This window comes from Clinocottus analis, unplaced genomic scaffold (assembly GCF_023055335.1).
Source record: "Clinocottus analis isolate CAN_PGR_092001 unplaced genomic scaffold, fCliAna1.0.p SCAF_13, whole genome shotgun sequence".
Taxonomy (NCBI): Eukaryota; Metazoa; Chordata; class Actinopteri; order Perciformes; family Cottidae; genus Clinocottus; species Clinocottus analis.
Window position 1 is genome coordinate 13,187,409 of NW_027175854.1, and position 19,857 is coordinate 13,207,265.

The 19,857-nt window shown below is 41.4% G+C and overlaps 1 protein-coding gene across 1 annotated transcript; it reads right to left on the bottom strand.

The window, feature by feature from the left end:
* Positions 1-509: 509 nt before the first annotated feature.
* Positions 510-3,346, bottom strand: lyz (lysozyme). Its single transcript, XM_068573871.1, has 4 exons — positions 3,204-3,346; positions 2,629-2,784; positions 947-1,025; positions 510-857 (listed from the first exon to the last, which is right to left on the bottom strand). Exons 1-4 carry the CDS (start codon positions 3,331-3,333, stop codon positions 791-793), a joined length of 432 nt encoding a protein of 143 aa, XP_068429972.1. The 5' UTR covers positions 3,334-3,346; the 3' UTR covers positions 510-790.
* Between the last annotated feature and the right edge of the window lie 16,511 nt (positions 3,347-19,857).

Genomic DNA, 19,857 nt, shown 5'->3' on the forward strand with positions numbered 1-19,857 from the left:
CGACTCTGGGAAACACGTGGTTCTTTCACAGTGCTCCTAAGACACTCTTAGCGCTTAAGAGCGTCTTAACGAATCTGGGAAACGCGGCCAATATCTATACCGTCTCGGGTTCAAACTGCTCCATCTTTTGATCAAATACATTTGAGAAGTTGAGAATGTTTCTCGATTTGGGTCGCGGCTTGTCATTAAGCGGTGATGGTGGGATGTCCAAGGAGTTCCCCCCACAGAGAGTCAGATAATCTGTACAACACTCGTATGACAGGTCTGGTACACCACAGAATGTCCTCATTTGTACACGATAGAATACTGGTGAAGTTCTCCTAATTATGATGCACATGCCATCTGAGAACGAATCTGTTCATACGTGAGGCCTCTTCAATGAACTTGTATTCTTTTTAAAAAAAAAACAAAAGCAGAGAGAAGTAGATTCATTTCCATCGTCGTCCTCATGCCTCCAAAAGACAAACATGAAAAAGATATGAAGAAAAACCCCACAAGTATCTCTTCATAGCTTTAGCATTCCTGTTTTATTAACTGCTGCCATAAGCAAAAATCAACATTTCAATCTGGTTTGAAAATGAGCCCAACAACAGACACAAGTTAAAATCACCACATTTCTTTTCACTTATTATATTTTTGACATTATCTAAATGATAGACTGAATACATTGAAAGTAAAGATCTTTATTGTCTTGATTTGATAAGAATCATTTGCAGCTTCTTCTGCATTTCACTCCAAAGGCGGGAGACTTTGAGGAAACCGATGACGGCATCCCCGTTCCACGTGTTGGTTAGAGATTACATCCTGACACGTAGGAGCTCAGGTCACGGTTCTGACAGTGATGGCGCCAGGCCACCCTGAAACCAGACAGAGGGACATCACCCATCTCTCCGCATGCCAAACAGTTTCATTGTGAAAGCATCTCAGTCACATAATCAGGTCTCACCAGGCTCCGATGCCGTTGGGATCCCTCACGACGCGCTTGGCACAGTTGATCGCCTTGCTGACATCATTACTCAGAAGATCTATGGTGAGACAAAAAAACAGGTTTTAAAGGGTAATTCAAAATGTGGACATTAAACATAACTGTGAGTACAGTGTGTGTGTGTTGGAAGAAAAACATATTTACTCTTAATCAGTGACTGTTTCACTGTTAAAGTCAGACTTCTCATTGAACTCTCCCTTGTTTAAACTTACACACAAACGTGGCATGTCTCCTGAGAGTCTTGAGACAGGGAAATCTGTATGTCTACTGTACAGGCGGGGGGGGGGGGGGGGGGGGGGGTTAAAGCCATGAAGACGTCATGTGGGCCTCTGTGTGTGTTGATAACCATAAGTATTTAAAAAGGTAGCGCTTCGCTCATTCAGCGAGCAGCCTAGGATATTTAATTTCTGACTCTGCTCCTTCCTTGCAACGAATAAATGTCCTGATGAATGACTTTACTACCAGGTTTCGAGTAAATTTTTCTATCAATGCGCTATGTGATGAGTGAACAAACCAGCCTCTCAAAAGCTTTCTAATAATAACTTCATAATAACTTTATATCCATAGCACTTTCTCTCATCCACCCATCCGCATAAGTCCTCTTCCCTCGAGACTTGATACGTTCTGATAATGGATTTGCTTCTTTACTACAAAGAGTGCTATGCTTAACAAGTTGACAGTGCTTCTTTGAGATCTTCCTTTTGGGCTGCATCAGGACCCAACAACCTCCATCACAATGATTGTTCAGCTGCGTAGGGCAGAAAAGGACTCTAGGCTCTCGCTGATGCTCGTTTATCTCGACGTAGTAACAATTGGGGGACATTGTTCGGATGATCCATTGTTACCAAACCCTAATAATCTGAAAAAAGCCATTGAAAAAAAAGCCCATTTCTCATGCCTAAATAAATGGCCTTTGTCGAGACCAACCTCTCCTAGTGCAAAACATTTTGCAATCGGTAAGTTTTGATGACATCATTCTGCATAATGATGAGCCATGAACTTCTGCTCATTACAGTGAGCGTATGGATTTTCTAAACAATAGGCCTTTGGATGAATGGCGTTTGTTTTCCGAGATAGTGGGCTGTCGGACTAATGGGCGTTTAATCCACTTTGTGAAGCAGCGTCCAATATTTTCTCTTTTTCAGCTCAGATTTGGTCTCCACCAGCCATGGAAGGAAATAGCTGGCTCTTTAATGGAAAGCAGTCATCTAAAGTAGTGTTTTTATGGCAAGGATGACGTCTGAGTGAATTGATGTTACCGTGGTTCTGCCTTTACTGCATACTTGGAAATCCCATCACACCAAATCTTTAATGCTGTCCTTTTAAAAGTAAAATGTATTCATACAACGCTTTTTACAAACATTAGTACCAAAGTGCAGTACAAGGGCATTATACTACTCAAAGGCAATTAGAGATGCAGATTTAACAAGAATGATCTATGGGAGAGCCATGATCAGCAGCATTTTGATTTATTGTTAATATTAGGAACGCTGTACTGATTATTGCAACTTTAAAGCTTGGTGCCAGATCAGACGCAACCGGGCCGTGGGTAAAAAGTTTCATGACAACATGGCAAGTAATACAAAAGGAAGAAAATGTCCCTCTGCAGTTAAAGTGTTGGGTTGTTGTGATTCATCACTGACCGTTGCACTTGATGTTACATGCGTTGGCTGTCGTGCCCCCGTTGTCACACCACCAGCGACTGTTGATCTGGAAAATGCCGTAATCGCTTGTGCCGTCGGTGTTGTGGTTGGTGGCCATGGTGTCGTAACTCGACTCCCACTTGCTCAGACAAACCCCTGACGAAGAAACAGAACAGCTGCTTATTACAGAAAACGTGGAAACCTACAAATGACTCTTGTCTGAAATGTCAACGCTTGGCATCAAAACCCATTTAAGAAAATCCAGCTACCTCCATGACAACTTTTCCGTCGGTAAAGATTGTAGGATAGATTTCCATCCAACATAAATGGAAACTAATGGCAAGCTCTTGTGGTGGAAAACATATCATGGAACTTCATTCTTTGGTACAACAAGCTTTTCAAATATGTAGTACATGTACATCCAAAAAGTAAATGTGAAATGTAATGAGTAGGCTGGTATGCTCCTTAAAACTGAGAATATCTTGCACAATAATATTACAAATGTACAGCAAATTACTAATATTATCTGCAATCCGTATTAACCATTATCTGCACATTGAAGGTTCAATACTCACAGTTGGCCAGACTGTGGCCACGGTAGCCGTCCATCCCGTGCGCCTTCAGCACCCTGGCCCATTCACAGCGCTCGTAGATCCGAGCGCTGGCCACCGCCACCAAGAGCAGAAACACCAGACTTCTCATCATGGACTCTGTGCTGGACTGAATGTCCACAGCTGCTGCTGAACTTCCTTTTATAGTCAACTCAACTCAAACCACTGCGGCTGCTTTATTTGTTTTCCTTGAACTTCGACCAATTCCAACTAAGAGAGGTGGAGATTCCATTTTCCACTTGAGTTTGAATCCAGGTTTTTGTATTTCAGCTTTAATCAGTTTTTTTATTTTCAGGCTTATTGTGTTATCAGTGTGATAAGAAAGACTGATGTGAAGGACAAGGATAAGTTGGAGATATGGCATGAATTCATTTCAATCGGGAGAGACTTGTTCCGAATTAACACTGCATTTATTACGTTTGACATAACCATGAATAGTGCAGAGTCTTTTTTGGCGATCGGACTCTATCCTGAACCAGGATAGACAGGGGGCAATGACTTGGAGTTCTGACTCAGCAGAACCCCCCTGGAGTCCGGACACTGGTGGTGGTGGTGGTGAAGAAGAGAGTTGTCATTGAAAATTAAACTGTTGTGGCAACCATGAAAGATTATTCTCGATCTAATAGTGTCTCACATACTTTCAGTATTTCTTATATATATATATATATATATATATATATTATTATTATTATTATTATTATTAAAGAATATGCACAATATGGCGACAGGGATCAGCAAACAGATATTTTAATTTTTTTCTTTTGTGTGTGTTAATCTGTTTGCCATAATAGTGAAAAAAAAGAAAAAAGTTGGAGCAAACAAACAACTTAAAAAAAGAAGAAAAAAACAAACAACAAAAAACAAAAACAAAGGGAAAATGTGAAAATAAGGGAAAATAATAAATCAAAACACGCCCACCCACAAACCCAAAGACTGAGACTTTCGGGCAGGCAATATTCTTCGACGAGCCTGAAGAGTGGCAACAGCAATTATGTCCTTCTCTTTGGTATTATATAGAATGGGTTTGGCAGCGACTCCAAAGATTGCCAAAAGAGGGCACATTAAAAATCTAGCACCAGAACTTTAGGACATGCCCAAAACATGAGACAAATCCGCTTAAGGATAGTCACAACATTTACATCCAGCGTCGTGGTCTGTGAACATTTGAGCTAGTCTGCTGTTAGTAAAGTGCGTCCTGTGGACCACCTAAAACTGAATAAAACTAAGTCTGGCACCAGACGTTGATGTGTTCACCCTCCTTAGTACACTCACCCACCAATTCTCTGTTGAGTTCATATTCAACTCACTTTCCCATTTGATTTTGATTGTAGAAAAGGTATCCATTGTCGTTATGATCTGGTTGTAAACTTTAGAGATCAGCCCCTTCGGAGTTAGATACGTGTCCAGTAGGCTTTCCCAAAGTGTTTTGCATGGGAGGTTAGGGTATGACTGAAAGTGTTTCATTACAAAGTGGCGGACCTGAAAGTATCTGAAAAGATTTGAACGGTTTAAGTCACATCTCTTACGAAGCTAGAGAAGTGGTCATCGTCATAATGATCCCTGAAACACTTGAGTCCTTTTTTTGCCCACAGAGAGAACGTTCTGTCCACTATAGATGGTGGGAATAGATGATTTTTACTAATCGGACCCATTGAAGAAGCGGTTTGAAATTTAAAGTGACGCCGAAATTGAATCCAAATTCTAAGTGTTGAGAGAAGAATCGGGTTAGAAGAGTGGCTGGACGGTTTTATCGGAAGAGATAAGTATACCAATGCAGGAAGAGAGAAGGAGCAGCAGGAATAAGCCTCGAAAAGACACCAGTCAGTCTCCGGCGCATTAATCCAAAATTATATTTTTTTAATGTTAGTTGCCCAATAGTAAAAAATTAAATTAGGAAAAGCCAGGCCACCTATATCCCTCTGGCGTTGGAGAAAGACCTTGCTTACTCGAGGCGACTTTTCTGCCCAGATAAAGTTTAGAGTAATTTTGTCAATAGATTGAAAAAAAGATATTGGCAAGAATATTGGTAAGCATCTAAACAAAACAAGTACAGGAATTTGGAGAATACATTAATTTTTAAAAACTGCACCCTGCCAGGTCGTGACAGGGGCAGGTTGCGCCATCTAACAAAGCCATTTTTCATATTGTCAACCAACGGGTTAAAGTTGGCTGTATGAAGAGAGGCAAGACTGCGGGTTATGTTCACACCAAGGTACCTGAAACCTGACCTGGATAGTCGAAAAGGTACTGAAGACTGTTGAATCTGACAAGCCAAATTGTTTATTGGGTACAATTCACTCTTTTTTAAATTTAATTTATAGCCTGAAAAAGAACCAAATTCCATTAGAAACCATTCGATTAAAAGAAAAGATGCCACTGGGTCATTCACATACAATAAAAGGTCGTCGGCGTACAGTGATACACGATGTTCTATTCCTCCCCGGCGTACTCTCTGCAAAAGTAAGGATGTTTTCAATGCAATGGATAGTGGTTCTATCGCAATTGCAAAGAGTGAGGGGGAAAGTGGGCATCCTTGGCGTGTGCCTCTCGTTAAAGAGACGTATGAGTAACGCAGTAAGTTGCTGCTAACACATGCTCGCGGAGATGAATACAAGAGTCTAATCCAGGAGGTGAAAACATCACCGAAACAAATTTCTGGAGGACCTTTAATAGATATTCCCACTCAATCTGGTCAAAAGCCCTTTCAGCATCCAATGAGATAACTGCTTCTGGAACAAGTGTGGAGTGGGAAGTGGGAATTATATTTAGTAACCTGCCGATGTTGGAAAATGAATGGCGATCTTTTATAAAGCCAGTCTGGTCTTCAGAAATAAATAAAGGTGTAATATTTTCTAGTCGGCGTGACAGTACCTTTGCAATAATGTTCGAGTCCACATTAAGGAGTGAGATCGGTCGATAGGATCCACAGTCAGACGGGATTTTGTCCTTTTTTAGTAAAAGTGTGATAGTTGCCTGTGAGAGAGTAGGATGGAGAGTACCCATAATCAGCGATTCCCAATACATCCCAAGAAGAATTGGAGAAAGCTTGTCTTTAAATTTTTCTATGTGTAGATGTGTGTGTGTATATATATATATATATATATATATATATATATATATATATATATATATATATATATATATATATATATATATACGTAGATATATGTACGTAGACGTTCATATATATACAAAGATGTCAGATGTATATGATTTAAATCTAGCTGCATTAGAGCGGAAATAGTTAAATAGGTATATTGGAAGCTCATTCTGCTCATGCGTTAAATGCGTTAAAAAGAATTAACTAATTAATCATGTAATTTAATCATAGCGGGTTAATACGTTATTTTTCACAGCTCTAGTTTTTTTATTAGGTGATTATTGCCACCGTGGGCTTCAGGAGCCTCATCAGGATTGTCACCTCCTGGTCCTCAAACTCTAACTAAAGTTTGTTAGTCAAACTACAGTTTGTTTTTCAACTTTTTTCAAAGTTTTTCCCAAGGCCCAGTGACCAGGCACAGGCTCAGCATCCAGGTGCTGGGTTGTGTGACCAGGCGCGGGGTTTTTTTGTGTGACTTTTTTGTTTTTATCTCTTGGTCCTCAAACTCTAACTCAACACTTTTCGACTTTTTTCATTTCTTTCCAAGTTTTTTCCAAGGCATAGGCTCAGTGACCAGGGGCTGGGTTTTGTGACCAGGCAGAGGCTCAGTGAACGGACAGACGGAGGACACAGCTGCGAGACAGAGGACACGCTGAAGAACTTTCATCTTGGAGTCCTGAGCCACCGTGGGCTCCAGGAGCCTCATCGTGGTTGCCACCTCGGGCTCGAGCACTGTGTCCGCCAGACACACATCAGAGTCAAAACCTATTTGTGAAAGTAAGTCAACCAGCTCGCGTACCTCCAGACTTACAATACGGTTACGAAGTCCAGGTCATTGACTCATATTATCTGAGCCCCTGTGGATTTGAGGCCTGCTATCAGGGGAGTGTGAGGGCTTGGTGACAAACGCGGGTCCATCTGACCCCAGGACAACAGGCTCCATGTAGACATACATGTATACATACGTATACACTGGTAGTGGGTCATTTTGACCCTAAGACCGCGGGAGGATACACACAAATACATGTACACTCAAACGTGGGTCTGTTTGACCCTGAGGGCAACGGGAGGATTAAAAAAATCTAACTCCTGAACAAAAGACCTTCTGAGTGATTCAGTAGAACATGTTGGCATCCTGAATGAACTTCTGGCCTTCAACAGAAACAATCGTGACCCTTGACCTCTTCTCCAGAGTGACCTCTCGTGAGTTCGGGGGAAGGCTGATCACTGAGCCAGCCTTTCTGATCATCTTATTGATCCTGTTTTTATCATCCGCAGGAATTATTTCCTATTGACTGTGCAATTAGTTGGGATGTACATTTTGGCAAGTGAAAAACAGGGTTGTTGGTAAGTATTAAATACCACAAGCTAAGCTAACAAGCCATCTTTATTGAGCGCAGACGCCTGCTCATTTGATTGGATGCTCTTTGTAAACATTCCTAACAGCTGCATAAGTCATCAAACATTTCAAACTGTTTTATAGACGATAAAAGGCAAGGACTCCATCTACAAACACTGATAAAGCTTTAATGAAAGATCATGGACGTATATAAGAAGCAGACATAGTCATCGTGATGGTTTATGGACTGCCATTTTGAAAACTTATGTTTGGTGATTTTGCTGTAGCTATCCTGGATTACTGCCGTAAGGTACCATATTTGTAGTGTGCAGGAGTGACGTAGAGATGTCGTATACGTATGTCGTATAAGAGAATGCAGCTTTAACACATGAAGCATAGACTTCTATACAACCAGACTTATTTTTGCAGTCAGTTTTTGGTCAGTAGAGAGAATGTAAGTTGTAAGGCTTCACTAGCTAGAACCAGAGCGCCTGATACAAATCTACGATCCATTTACACAGGGACACATAATGAGACCGTGTAGTTTTCATTTTTAAAACCATTAGACTATGGTATCCATTTTTTTTTCCTTTTAATTAGACTTTAGTTTTTTGGCCTTTTCCCAATTAGTTTTTGTAGGATAATTTCAAAAACAACATGATATCTGTCTATGATAAACGGATGGTATGTGCTACTTTATGTGCAACCACCAGTTTGAGAGGGCTGTTATGAGTGTTTCAATTCAGCATGTGAATCAAACGTTGCTTTCTTATTTACCTGCTAGACTGGTATATTACACAATTATCTTAATTTAATTTAAAGTTTATAGCCTTTGTGTGGACCCCACTCTCCAGCTTAAAGTCTGTGGGAACCCCGGAGCAGGATGACTGGCATTCACGGAGCAACCTTATTGACCTTTTTGGCTCCTGAAGCGAAAAACAGCACATACACAGGCGCCCAGCCCGACACGTAACACAAACAAACACCGTGTTCTCAGAACTGATGAGCTTTTGTGATACAGCGTTATGCAATTCTCAGTTGAAGTACTTGCTGTTGAAAGCTAACCACATTGGCTCAGACTGTCACTGACGGAAAAATGGAAACTTCACTGTTTCGTAATGTTTGCTTATACTGGCCAACAGTCAAAACTAACAGCATGTTGAATACATGTGATCAAAATACAAAGTATTACTCAAACCGCACAGTTACCGATGAGTTTCTTTCATGTGTTTCTGATAGGTTGGATGGCATGGAGCCATGATGGAGTGCTCTGGTGGTTAGGAGCAGGATACATTTATTAAAAACCTCAACTTTCTCTAGAATTTAGCATTAATGCAACATTTGTACAGAAAAGCATTGCTCAGACTTCATAAAAATCTATATATTCTCAGGAGAAATGAACTGGTCGTGTATGAACTGTATAGATTTTCTATTTGCAGAGAGAGGGTTTCCTGGAGCAGCACCTTGTGGCTGTTAGAGGGCCTGCAGCTCTGGGAGGACCGCTCTACATCTACAAGACACTTCTAGACAAGGAGAACAATGACAATGAAAGTGTCAATACTTTTTTTTATTGAGGAAATGTCTTTGCCATGTGGAAGACATTTTAGGAAGTGAGGACATTTTGATAAGTGGAAACATTTATAAAAATTAGGGGATTTTTTTAAAATTTGAAATGCTTTTAATTGCAAGACAAGAGAAAATCATAATTTGTGTGTGTGTGTGTGTGTGTGTGTGTGTGTGTGTGTGTGTGTGTGTGTGTGTGTGTGTGTGTATATGTGTGTGTGTGTGCGCGCGTGTGTGTCACAGTCACAGTCACCCAATAAGGACATTTAAAAAAAAGTTTTTTTTTCTAATTCATATATTTTTTAACTTCTGTAGAAAGAACAATGGTTTAAGGAAAACATGGCTAATTAAGACAAAATAGCACAATCTGTTGTGAAAGTGATTTTATGTTAGACTTTGCACCTATAAGCGCATACGTGTGTGTTTGTGTGCAGACGCTGAAGGTCAAACACTCTCCAGAGGGATGTCAGTGGTACTGAATCAAACTTGCAATAGTTTGAAGTGCAAACTAAAGTTGTAATCTTCAGGAGTTGCACGTTCTCCTAATAGCGCCGAATGACACCAACACTTTACAGAAAGTTAGAAAAGAAGAGGCGCTGCCTGTCACTGCTGGTATCAATCTGAAACGTTTTATCATACGCGGCTGTAATCACACTCATAATGGAGTTCCTGAACTCCATTTACGGCACTAACTTTCTCTATTCTGTTTTCAGACTGCTCTTCATCAAAACGCCCTCGCTCGCTCGGCTCTATCTCAAAACCCTGAAAACACTGGCACAGAGTGCAATTAATCAGCCGGGCCGAGCGAAGACAGTCGGATCAATTAAGCTGCACACAGAGCGGGGAGACGGGAATGGATTCGTCTGAGAGGGAAAGAGAGGCAGCCTGAGGAGGTGTTGAAAACAGTGTCAACAATCATAGTTCCAGATACAGCTGTGGATTTCTAAAACGCTTCTGCAGAAAAGGAAAGTCTTCTACTGTTGAGATGATTTCTATATGTTTCACTCATATTTAATGTTGTTATCCGTACAAATACAACAAGTCGAGCTGGTTTTACTTGGAATGGAAAGACCTCTCGTTCGGACAGACATGTAGTGGCAATAACAAAATAGAAGTTGTTCTCTAATGTTGTTTTCAATTCTTTTAGTTGAAACACTTCATTTCTGAAAAGCGAAGCCAATGAGGAAGTTCCTAAAACTTGCATTCTCTCTATTGGCCATCAGGGGGCGACTCCTCTGGTTGCATAAATAAGTCGGATTGTATCAAAGTTTATGAGAAAATGACTCTACTTCTTTATTACAAACATTGCAAACATGAGCTTATTCTTTCAATCATGAAGTCTGTACCCAGGCACAGTCACCTCCTCTGCACTCCAAATATGGACACTTCTATTCACTAGTTGCAATAAACCAAAATGGCGACGGCCGTAAACCATCAATTGCGAACACATCGAACTCGAGGCTTCAAAATGGCAGTCCACAAACTAATGGGTGACTATAGAGTGAACTCTTCATACGAGCTCTTCATATTGATATTTGATAGTTGAGATTCATGTCTTCTTCACAGAGTCCGCTATGTTGATCTGCCATGTTCCTACAGTACCCCAGAATGGACAAACTGGTTCCAGACTTTTACTATGTTTAATGTCAAATTTTAAAAAAAAGGATCTTCAGTTTCTTTTCTTTTAAAAAAAAAATATCATAATGAGACTTCCCAAGAGTATTGGAGTTGGTTTGACCTCATCTATTATATGCCTAAATCAGGACCTTATTGGCCCTCATCCAGGCTGGGCTGTGATTGGTAAGTGAGCCAACAGTCCTGCTGATTGTGCATTGTGAAGTAAACATTGGTGACACCTAAAACCTGTCTGTGTGTTTGTTTCTCTTTATCTGTGGTCTGGAGAGAGATTCTCTCGGCGTGTTAGTGAGAGTCCCTGCTGAAAGGCTGAGTCATTCTTTAAACTGATTGATTCTTGTGTTAGATTGTTTTTTGGCTTCAGAACACCTGAGGGCTACCTGCAAGTAGTCTAAACTGTTGGAACATTGCTTTATGTGATTGGCCCACTACCGCAGCAGCTTCAACCCATGCAGTCGGGGGTTTGTCTGCACACGGCTGTATGCATAGAGATGGCTGAGCCGGCAGCCAACGGCGCTAACAGTACGGACAATACACCTGTGTTGGTGGCAGCACTTAGCACATCAGACATACTGAAGTCTGCACTAATGCTGTTCCTGCCAGGCAGAAGCCTCTGATTATTAAAATTAAAGCCAATGCTGAAGTGCATTAAACCTGCAATCTCTCTTCTGACCAGCAGTGGCGATGTCTCTGCTTCATGTGTTAAAGCTGCATTATCTTTACTAACCATCAGGGGGCCAAATGTTTGTAAATAGATTACCATCTTCTGGGGCCGGTATTTCAAAACTTGTTATCCAGATCAGAATGATCCAGATAACCAAATCCCCCGTCCTCAGCCACGGGTTCAACCTGATCATACCCAGTAATGCAAAACCGGCAGATTGGGATGTCCAAATCCGCCCTACCCCCTGGATTACAGACAGGAAACAGGAAATGGAGCGAACATTTAATTGAAAAAAAGGGGATGCCTACAATAATGTATTAAAGGTGGAAATGAAACGGGCTCAGCAAGAAATCATTCTTACAAATAAACAAATTAAACTGACACTGGTGAAAAAACTGTTAAGAGATGAATGAAATGTACTTGATAAAGGTTATGTTCAAGACAATGATGTTTTTCTTTCATCATTTCGTGTTACTTTGAGTTTAAAATGTCAATAAGTAATATCTTATTGTAAATTCTGTGTTGCACTTCTGAGCCGGTTGGTTTGAGCATGGGAGTGAACAGCGTGCATGTTGATTAGTGCTAAATCGGTAAAATGGCTGCCGGATGATAATGTTGATGTGTATTAACTGTTTTGGAGACGAATACGTTGTATGTTTCTTTTACTTCTTTTTTTCACTGTTTGCTGAAAAAGAAAGGAACGTACAAAGAAAAGAGACATTGATCAAACAGCAGTGAAGCGCAGCTGTATCTGTATCAAACAAGGAACTTTGGGAGCAGGTTCACTTCAAACCTTTACATGTAATCTCCCTCAAATCCACCTCTGTGGTGGTATCGGGGTAATCCAGATTGTTAGGATCAAACTGATCCCACTAAAGTTTTGAAATACTCAACAGCAGTTTTTCATCCGGATCAAAGGCAGGATTGGATTCCCGAATTTGAATCTGAATCTTTAGGATCAGATTGGAAATACCAGTTTCGGGATCTAACCAGGATTAATCCTACGCGATCATTTTTTAAATGGTCTGGAAGATGTTCAAGTCCATAAAAGGTGTAGAATAAAACCACAATTGTGCGGAATATGTTATTAATCATGGTAAAGTGATATGTGCTGTTCAATTCCTATTCACACTATTTCGAGCCCTTGCAGTCTCTGGCACTCGACCATTTAGCAGGTGACGTCAGTTCAAGTCCTCGAGGGTTCAGGGTCCAAGGCCTTATGGGGGGACATTAGGATTTAGTCCAAAGAGATTCTGCGATGTTTCCAGAGCGTTATTGGCTCATGAAGTTTTGGCGACCTCACAACATTCCCCTGTATAGCTCCACCCGCCCATCAGCCTGAGCACAGGCCTAATGAGCCAGAATAAGTGGCAACACCTGAGTGGGAGTGTAGGGCTTAAATACTGCAGCATGTGGCGCTGTGGATGTGAGCGATAACTCGCAGAAACCTCGGCTTCAATGCAAACTCACAGAGGCTTTATTTGTATTCAGCATGCGAGGGCGTGAGGACTTTATACAGACATATAGACGTTTGAATAATGGCGCCAGAATTCAGCAGAGACAAGCGATGACCTCCTTCTCTGTGTCACTGATTGGTAAGAGTAGAAAGGATGAAGAGGCAGAGAGAGCGGGGCTTGAGAGAAATGATGTCTGGGATGAGGAGTTTTGTTCCAGAGGGCTGAGCTGAAAAAAAGCAATTCAACGACCACGACTCGTGTGTGTGTGTGTGTGTGTGTGTGTGTGTGTGTGTGTGTGTGTGTGTGTGTGTGTGTGTCTCAGTACAGCTCTTCATTAGAACCCTTTCTGAATGCCTCTGCTGGTAATACCGCTATTAGCGGTCTCATTCCCGGGGCGACAAATGCCGACGTTTTGTCACGGCCCTTTGGTGTCTGATACCGACACGAGGAATCCTTCTGGCATCTCAATGAGACACAACATTATGTCCACAAACTACACACAACGTTTATGAGGCTTGTACATGCTGCGGTCGGTGGCTCCCATGATTTATTGTCACATTTTTGTCTTTATTTTATTCCTTTTTCATGTTTATCGCTGATGGCATAAGACAGAACACATTCATGTGAAAAGGAAGCGCGGGGACTCTGAGACCGTCTCCGCTCCACGACATCGTCCTCACACAAACTGTCTTTTCAAATGAAACGTTCGTCTTCACAGGAAATAACTTCCATAGGGTCGGCAACAAAGCTTTTTCGCTCGGTTCAGGAAAAGATTGTTAAATTCTTGGAAAAAGATTGAAACTGTTTTGTTTGGGGTAAAATATCTAATGGTTAGAGTTAGTAAGTGAGAAGTGCTGTTACTAAAATACGCATGCTAGTTGACCAATAGGTGAAATAACGAACAGTCTGACAACGATTCAGCCTCTGGGGCAATGAGTTATATTTCTGGGGACATTCAGACCCAGACTTCCTGTGTTCCTCTGGTACAGACCAATTAGTAACTTCTATGGACACATTTTTCACAAGTAGCGTTTTAGCCGAGCTAATAAAAAGCTTTGTCATCGTCAGATGTGGTGAGCCTCTATTAATCTCCACACTGTCACTGTTTACCTGCTCAAACTTTATTGGTCAATACCACACAAACTAAAACACAGAAACCAGACGGCTTCCGATAGCAAACTCTTGACCCGTTGCCCACAGGTTCTGCTTTCATATCAGATTTAATTTGAATAGAGATTGACCCAATGTTAACCCGATTACAATTATTACACAGAGTAAAGTATGGAATCTCTGAGTCACGTATCAAGATCAAGTATTATGATATTGTAAACCGCTTTTATTGCCCCTGACACAGATATGGATAGTTCAGAAATTGCCAAATACTATCTCGAGAGAACACTAATTTACATTAAAAAAACAAAATCTATTTTGGCCAAAGCCAAACATCTGAGTTCAGCCCCTCTGATGTAGAGAGGTGGTTTGAACATTTCCTCCACTGCACACAACATGACGGCAAAACAAGGCGTCCAAACCTCCGTGTTCGTAGCTGAAGAGGAATCCTCAGAAGAAGAGACGAGAGCAGGAAGTCCACGAGGAAAAGTGATGAGGAAGGAAAAGGAAGAGATACGAGTTAGAAGGACAAACAAGTCATCCAAACATGATGAAGAAGGGAAGAGGACTCAGAAGAGAGGAGATAGAAAGAAGGAATGATGAAATAGATAAAAGAGGAGCGGGGTGAAAGTGGAGGGGTGAAGGATGAGGAGGGCAGGTTTGTTAATTTCAGGGCTGGTATCTCACAGGCAGCAGAACCCTCCAGGGTCACACGGCTGCCGGCAGGACTTTCATACTGGAATAGACAGGCTGACCCTGGGACACACACTAATGGAGGAGGGGTGGGGGGTGGGCGAGGGGGGGGAGGTTAAGCTGTTGTCTGCAAACCGTCACATCCTCAGCTTTTGCCTTTAAATACCACATTTTCACATACGACCAGATGATATTCTGTTATACAACACAACAAAATGCTGTCTCGTCCAAAGCACGCCCAAATATTTTCATGTGAGACGTGAAGTGACATAATGTAATGTAACATAATAATAATATTACTGTGACACAGTAATGTGCACTTTGCTCCATGAAAGTAACTTGCAATGTAATTTAAGACAAAGTAATTTAACATGGAACAATATTACAAAACGTCACAGAACATAGCAAAACATTCATTATAGAAAGTAACTTAATATGGAAACTAATCAAGTGGCTTAACATAAATATGATAACACAATACAGCAATTTGCTGTAATGCAGTGGTTATCAAACCTGTTCTTCCACGCCCCACTTTCACTTTCAAGTTAACCAGATTGCTTCATCAGACAAAACCAAATGAAATGTGCAATCACTTTGTTAGAACAATGCAAATAAAGTAAACTAGTAATAGTATGAATCAACTAGTATTTGACAGACAAAGCTTATTGTGGCTGAAATTAACCTGTTTTGTACTGAATATCTTTAATAAAATAACAATAACGTGCAACCTGAGCAAAACAAAACAGAATGAGCAGATGTGTGAGCATCAGGTTGTATCAGCATCAGTCGCTGCAGTGAGCTGCTTCCTCTGCACATATTTTATAAACAAGGTTGTAGATTTGATACGGCCACACTCAGTTCATGATCAATGTTGAGCTGAGGTCTGTTTTCTGTTTTGAGACGCAACAACCTCTAGCAAAACGTTGCGCATGAGCATCGTAACCTGCTTATGGCATAAAACATTTCCATCAAGTACAAGCATTTGGCCATGTATTTATTAATTACGCTACATGTTCGTTTTATGTCTTTAAACCACACTGTAGCCGGTTGGATCCCTGTTCTCTCCATAGTTTCATGTTGAAGTGTCCTTGAGCAAGACACTGAAACCCACTGCCTCTTAATTACTAACGATGGTGAAATGGAGAGAACAATTTCCCCGCTGTGAAATTATTAAAGGATAATAAAACATAAAAAATTCAGCATTTAAGCGCCCAACCTGTAATGCCTCCGGGTATAAAAATCATTGCTGTGATGCAACTTATTAAACCAAATTCAACCAGGAGAGACTCGTTTCAGAGTTCAACAATAATTTATTACAAAAGCATATTTTTGAATAGTGCAAAGTCTTTTGGCGATTGGACTCCATGACTTAGGATAAGCAATAAGCAAGGGGTAGTGATGCTGACATCTGGGCCGGTGGTGGTGATGAGGAAGGGAGTTGCTGTAACCCGATGATGAAAGATGACAGGACTGAGTGCTCATTGGAGGAGCCCGGGGTGGAGGAGGGTCGTGTCGGTTTCGAGCTGAAATGACAACTGACAGCAAGCAGAGCGGGGAAACTATTTCTAAGTTTGACAGCAATACTGTGATTGGCTTACAGAAATTGCGCCGTCTCCGACTGGTTGGTTCATTCAACACACGCCCCCAATCAGCTGATGGAGTAACCACTGAGAGACTTGGACTGGCTTCATGAATGAACCGGAGAGGAGGGATTGTCTTCCTTACTGAGCTTACGCTTCAGCTTCATGAGACTAAGTGTATGCCAGACTAACATACCATAATGTCACATCATAAAGTCATGTAACAAAGTAATAGACCCACACAGTAAGTGAATTGTGTGATTGTCCCACTGTGTCTTTCAAACTGCTTAGTATGAATAATTGGTTTAATTTGGAATATGGGCGAAACATGTAATTACGTGTCAGTTTTGTAAATGACATAACAATTACAAAATTGTAGTACATCAATGCCTATGTTTAATACAGAATGAACATAGGAATAACAAAGAGACATGACATTATGATACAAGTAACCAAATGCAACATGTAACTTCATATCATGTAACGCATCAAAGTGACACACAGAGTGTTGTTACATCTCTGTGGCAAACAAACGTTTAAAATACTTACACATTTTGTTCAGCAAGATAATCAAACACTTTCATAATGATGAATAGAATCCCAGCAGTGAAGCGCTAACACTCGGCGATAAAGGAACTCCACCACAGGTCTCCACATCTCCACCACTAAGCTGCAGGAGCATCAAGTGCATCATCTCTGACTGTGTGAGCAGCAGCAACATCAAGATGTAATCAGAGTTCTGTTGTACCCTCGAGTGACCCCGATGGATCCAGGTCTCCGTGAAGATGTCATGTAAAAGATGTGGGCTCAACAGTCACCGACCTCCCACTGATTCCCTCCATCTTATTTCCCTGCGTGTTGTTTGGTTCACGTTAACAGAAGACAAGAGCTTTGAGAGCTTTGAGAGCCCGCAGGAACTCTGCTAAAAATAACTCGACCCAAAAACAAAAGAAAATAACGAGGAAAAACAACATCAAAAACACAAATGCACAAAATATGAAAGTGAAAGAATAAAGCAGAGAGTAGCAGTGTGGCGCAGCGCCGCAGCTCTTTAGCGCTCCATCCAAAGGGTTCACAAGTCATTACCGCGTCGCTCTGCCCGCTGGCATCAGCAGTCACTAGAGAGACTTCAAAAGTCTGATATGCAGCACGTTCTCTAAATGTAAAGTATGAATAATGGATTCATGTGATAACAATTCTTACAAAGTATTTACATGACATATTTGCAAGAAAACTGATCACTCCTGAGCCGTCTCCTTTAAAGAAAGTTTCAGATCTCATTTCAGACTAAAACTTGTGATCAACAGGAGAAAACCTTCACTGATGAGCTGGAACAGAAAGCTGAGAGACAAACGCTAACAAGTGGACCTTAAGTTGAGATTACTTCATCACACATGCAATCTTTTTTTTCCATTTGTTCGAGATCCACGATGAGCCGAGTCCTGAATCCAGTAAATCAAATCACCAAAAGCAAAGACTCATTTTCACTTGGCATCACTAGCGCCAGTCTGACCGCAGAATCATTTGTGTCTCTTTACTCCAACAACACAATCTCCATTACTGCTGCTCTGTGCATGTTGGGGAAGTCCCAAATATGTTGGAAACCGAACACGTTGTGTCTGAGTTCATCACATTTGGAGGCGTAGTAAGTACTCCAGCCCCAAAATACACAGATTTTGCTGGGATTTGTTTACAATGAACGGATATAATGACACAATGTCTGAATTCATGCTCGCCAGGTCTATCTGAAGACAACAAGCAAGCCACTTTTGAAATGCTTGTTTTGGGGGTTTGTAGATGCTTGCAAAGTTCAACAGCTGACACTTTGGTCTGAAATCATTAGCGCTGCCTTCAGACCTTCATGCTGCTCAGGTTCATCAAACCCCATGTCGGAGCAGAGGAAAAACATCAACCACTATTTTCTCTATATCTGTGTCCTTCAAAATGGCCACTTTCATACAGCGCTTAGCAATATATGTCCCTTTTGAATCTTTCAGTGGCCCCAAGAGGCCTTCTGCACATCAGGCTGGCATTGTGTGTGATACTTTTTTAAGTCATCATTAAACACCTTTGTGACGTCATTGGCTGGTTAGTGGCATCAGAGAAACTCTAAAATGTCTTTTTGAGCCAAAGAGTCATAAAGTTGTGAAAATTGCAAATTCAAGAGCGAATTGTACAAAAAGGATACGTGTAACTACTTTATTGCATGTAGGATATGTATTAACAATGAATACTTTCAAAGATATTCGGAGCCAATAATTGAACAAAATATTGCGTCTGGCTCAAGGACAGTAACGTCATGTCTGATACGAAGAAGACGACGAGTGACATCAACAGAAATACTGCCAATAGTACTGGAATTGTTTTTCACAAATACACTACAGGTATTACAATATTTTTTCCCCATTATCTTATTTTCTCATAGCACTGCTTCGTCTCTTGCTCCGCCTTCAGTCTGCAGATCTGGTTAAGACCGCTCATCCTGTCACGGGTTCCCGTTCACGTTAACTGTTTTCATCCCGTCTGTCAATTCAAACCACTCTCCTGTCATTCCAGATCATGCCACTCACCCCTGATCACCCCTCATCACCGTCACCTGGTCCTCACGCCCTTCCCACCTGCAGCCCGTTCCCTACTTGGATTTTGCCTGCCCCTTATTGGATTTGTCTGCCTGTCTGATTGATCTCCTGGTTTTGACCGCTGCCTGAATACAACTAAAGAACTTTGCCCGCCACCTGTCTCTGAGTTGTTGCTTTTGAACTCAATTGTCTACTGTGCCTCACACATCCGGTCACATTTCTCCTTTTCTCTGCCAGATTAGCGGCTTGAACTACATGGAGAGGCCTTCTAGCCTCCTCCTGCCTCGCGGGGGCTGCAAAAATCCATGGCCCGCCCCTATATATATATACAATATAATTCGGCATATAAACGGCATTTATGAAGGCAAATGAATGCCATAAATAGAGAGCGCAAATGAGCTCCACTTGCGAGCGGGGATTTTGCTCGCGGAGTGATGTAAAAGCACTCGTCTAAGTAAATTATGTGCAAAACTGTTTGATTTGCACGCTCGCGTGGAGCTCATTTGCGTTCTCTATTTATGATATTAATTTGCTTTCAAAGTCATTCATCGAGTACTTTTCAGATTTGTGTATTTTCAACCGCAGAGTTCAGCTCATGCTAATCAGTAAACAAGCGGGTGTAACGGAGGTACATGGCCCCATCTGAGGATATGTCTGTGCTTCGGCAGAGAGATTGATTGACGGATTCTAAAGATGTTTTGAAAGGCTCCGTACTTTTCCCAAACATTTTCCACTGACGTCAGGCAGGTCAGGTTCGCCTAACACAGTCCCAGCACCATTCTCAACACAAACTTACACTGATATTGCATTTAATCTCATTTTAGTCGTTCAGCTCGAGCACTTTCTGGAACGATGGGATCTTTCCTGATGCAGGAAAAGCCATTGCTGGCGAGTCACA